Source organism: Lactuca saligna, chromosome 4 (assembly GCF_052625555.1).
Source record: "Lactuca saligna cultivar CGN05327 chromosome 4, ASM5262555v1, whole genome shotgun sequence".
Lineage (NCBI taxonomy): Eukaryota > Viridiplantae > Streptophyta > Magnoliopsida > Asterales > Asteraceae > Lactuca > Lactuca saligna.
Window position 1 is genome coordinate 27,811,448 of NC_136420.1, and position 4,094 is coordinate 27,815,541.

The following is a 4,094-nucleotide window of genomic DNA, read 5'->3' on the forward strand; positions in this document are numbered from 1 at the left end:
TACAATATCATGCTGCTTTTGTAGACACATCACAAAAATATACCTTGAGGTAAACGTTTATGCTAATAAATATACCTCTCATACACAGTCATATCCTTTTGCAGAGAGGTATTGACAGTTAACCATAGTAAGCATAACGTAGACTATGTTTTAACAAGGTTACCCCTTTGAAACGCTCTTCATATACATTATAGCCAAAGAAAGTTGCAGTCTTTGATAATTTTGTAATTTTAATTTCATTTAACTTTTCAGGGAAAATATCTCAGGAGGGTAACCAACTGTTGAGTTCGTTCTCATTTGGTCCCTTTCCTTTTTTTTGTACTCAATATACCATCGAACTTGTTGTTTGTGTTCACCATAACCCTTTGACCGGTTATCACAGGTCAAAAGTCGGTCAAAAGGGTTATGGTGAACGCAAACAATAAGTTCGATGGTATATTGAATACAAAAAAAAGGAAAGGGACCAAATGAGTAGAAACACAAAAGTTAATTACCCTCAAGAATCATTTTCCCCTCCATAATATGAAGAATACTCCGGAATGGTACATTGGGGACTAATCGGTCATTTTCAAAAACTGAAAAAAATAGTTATTTTCTCAAATAACTCATTTAGAATAGTCAATTTAATGAATTTCTCCTGTTTTAATACGTTTTTTTTATAATGTTTGAACACTTTTTATTCCAAATTTATCAAAACTTTATGTTTGAATATTGTTTCCAACTATCGTCACCTTACTAAAAAAAACAATTTCCTCAAAACAAAATTTCCAACGTCATTAATTGCACCGAGTGTTGTAAAGCTTAGCTGTTTTCATGGGACTTCTCAAAACCCCATTTATGCATTATGCCACTCACCTCTTCTTGCAATATCCTCTTTAGATCGATGAAAGCAAGAATTTAGTTGCAATTTCTTAGGCCATTTACGCTACACAAATCTTTCATTTTGTTTATTCTGTTCGAGTCATGGCAAATAAACGTTCGAGTTATTCGATGTTAGCATTTCCTGTACATCTGTTGGTAATATCAATCGCTGCCCTTGTTCTATTTTGGCTCATAGGCTTTAGGGAAGGCTTTGCTCTCTCATCATCCACAAAAATGAAGATTTTCAATGTAAGTTTCTAAAATTTTATTCACGTTTGACAAAATTATCAGGAATCTGAAGCTTTTGTTTGTATAAAAGTGTTATGCAAAAATAGATGTAAGTTTTTGAAAGGTATAAAGTAATATAAATTTGAAAATCTAATAAAACTATTTGTAATGGTTTTTGGAGAAGTTTTTTGTTCAAAAAAAAAAAAAAGTTTAAGATCATATACCCCAACAAACATATTCTTTAATTTGAGATTTTTTCTTTAAGCCCAAAAGCTCTCAAAAGTTGTAGCCAAACATGCCTTTAATGTAGATTTTGATAGTTTGAAGTTGTTTTCATTGTCTTATTTTGTAGTTGCATCCGCTTTTCATGGTGCTCGGATTTCTTATTTTTTCAGGCGAAGGTAAGAAAAAGTAACAAAATCTATAGAGGCTATGATATCCTAAATGTAAAATTTCGTATATACCCTTAATAAATAGTAAAATATCATATTTGTCCAGTTTAATATTTAAATATTATATATATCCTTCTTAAGCTATCAAAATATCATATTTCTTCAAATTCTATTTTTTTTTACCATTTTCATAATCATTTTAAAACATTTTTTTATCAGTTGACGATTATATCTCTCTTAAAGATAACTTTAAATATCTCATTTACTTTTCATAAATATCACCAAAAAAATATGGTGTTTGAGACAAACTATCACACACTGTAAGAAAAAAACATATTTCAATCACAATAATCAAAATAATATCATCACAATACACAGAGAAATCAAAAGAATATGTCAGTGAATACATAAATGATAATAAGGAAACATGGAAATCAAAACAATGTAGATATGCAATGAATACAATGTCTATTTTAATGAAACATGATTTTTTAAGAAGAATAAATTTATAGCAATCATAATTTCAGTCATTGATTTTCTAATTATTTACATTTAAAACAAATAGCATCATGGATAATAGTGATTATAATATCTTAATATTATCTCTCCATTATCAAAAATCGAAACGGTTAATCACAACAAATTAATGCAGTTTGAAAAAAAATGGTAAGCTACTAAAATTAGAAATCAAAGATGATAACGCCTCTTGTAAAAGTACAACATATAGGATAATCACGAAAAATCAACCGACTTGGGATGCTTGGGAGGGTGGCTATAGGAGGAATGAATAATACATAGAAAATAATGGGAAGGGTGTTATGGGAATTCTATACTTTTTATAATTATAACTGATTTTAAATTAAAATGATCAATTATAAAAGTATTCAAACTATATTAAAAAATAGGATTCGCGAGTAAATATGATATTATGAAATCTTATCAAGGGTATATATGATATTTAAAGCTTAGGTTGGTTAAATATTATATTTTGAGGTTTATTAAGGGTATATGCGAAATTATTCATATCCTAAAAGTCATGAGTGGTGAGTCTATATATTGTTGTTTTGAATCAGCAATGATTGCATACAAGGCGATCCCGGCACCGAGAACAGTGATTAAAATAATTCACCTAACATTGCACTTTATCGCACTTGTCTCCGGAATATTTGGCGTTTATGCAGTCTTCAAGTTTCACGATGAACTTAAAGTGTCACATATGTACACAATACATTCATGGATAGGCATGTCAACCATCGCTTTATTTGGTCTTCAGGTGATCTTTAATTACTTTCACAAGGGCATTCATAATGTATGAAACTGTAAAATGTTTAATAGATTGTCACATCAAAATTCCACTTTTCCTGTAATTTTACCTTTTAATTTCTACAATGCATTCAACTCAACAAATTTTAATAATATATATATATATATATATATATATATATATATATATATATATATATATAAAATTTAAAAAGTTGTTTTTTTCCATTGGGATTTGTAAATTTTTTATTCCCAATATATTGTGGATGCTCTGAAAAATCCTTTAAAGTTAAGTGAATTTTTCATACTACTAACATAAACACTTGTTTTATTAGTTGATATTGGGATTTGTAACGTTTTTATTCCCGGGATTTGAGTCAACAACACGCGCAAGATTCTCTCCATGGCATGTTTCTGCAGGTGTGGTGATATTTTTCATGGCGATAGTGACTACTGAGACGGGATTAATAGAGAAGTTTATTTTCCAACAGTTGAAACGTAGTCAAGAAGCACTTTTGGTCAATTTCATTGGAGTGTTAATATTACTTTTTGGAATTTCTGTAATTGTAACCGCTGTCCTTCCAATAAGAAGGAAATAACGATCGATGTTGTAATACTGTTTTCACATAATAAAAAGACTTAAAATAGTGCAAAACTGATTTTAGTATCTTTAAAATAATATAAACACATTTCACATCAAAAATAGTTTCTTTGTATTTTATATTCTCTACAATAATCCAGTGATCTTCGTTTGGATTCACATCTTCATTTTATAATACTCAAAATACCATTTGCATTCTCATCTTCATTTTATAATACTCAAAATACAGTTTGCATTTTCATGTTCATTTTATAATACTCACAATGCGTGTTTTTCAAAACCTTAAACTCTTTACCTTTCTTCTTCCTTAGTTCCTCAAATTCACTCAAACATAACTTCTCTAATTTCTCTCGATACTCTTAATCCAATTTTTCAATCTTTACCCTAATCATCCATTTATACCCTTTTACTTCTTTTCTTGCTTCGTCCACCTTATTTTGGAACATTCTTGCTTCCACTTCTTTCATCCTCATAAGACTCTCCACACTATCAAAATCAGAAATTTTCATTGATTTTACAACCCATTCATCCTTAATGTGAAACCAAGGTTTACTGATGTTTCGAGGCAAGTTTGATGTAGGAAATTTAGATATATCATCTGTATATATACATCTTAACAAAAATTCGAAGTCTGTTATATATATATATATATATATATATATATATATATATATATATATATATATATATATATATATATATATATATATATATATATATATATATATATAAGCAAATTGCAGGAAATA

The 4,094-nt window shown here is 28.6% G+C and overlaps 1 protein-coding gene across 1 annotated transcript; it reads left to right on the forward strand.

The window, feature by feature from the left end:
* Positions 1–806: 806 nt before the first annotated feature.
* LOC145038380 (ascorbate-specific transmembrane electron transporter 1-like) lies at positions 807–3,389 on the forward strand. The gene is made up of 4 exons (XM_078986764.1): positions 807–1,110; positions 1,442–1,490; positions 2,555–2,754; positions 3,080–3,389. Exons 1-4 carry the CDS (start codon positions 964–966, stop codon positions 3,341–3,343), a joined length of 660 nt encoding a protein of 219 aa, XP_078842890.1. The 5' UTR covers positions 807–963; the 3' UTR covers positions 3,344–3,389.
* The last annotated feature ends 705 nt before the right edge of the window (positions 3,390–4,094 follow it).

What these genes read in the sequence shown, in the direction of transcription:
- LOC145038380 (XM_078986764.1), top strand. Translation starts at nt 964, where the DNA reads ATGGCAAATAAACGTTCGAGTTATTCGATGTTAGCATTTCCTGTACAT. An exon ending in TCTTATTTTTTCAGGCGAAG is followed by an intron (nt 1,491 to 2,554) that starts GTAAGAAAAAGT and finishes GTTTTGAATCAG; the next exon opens with CAATGATTGCATACAAGGCG. An exon ending in TCGCTTTATTTGGTCTTCAG is followed by an intron (nt 2,755 to 3,079) that starts GTGATCTTTAAT and finishes TTGTTTTATTAG; the next exon opens with TTGATATTGGGATTTGTAAC.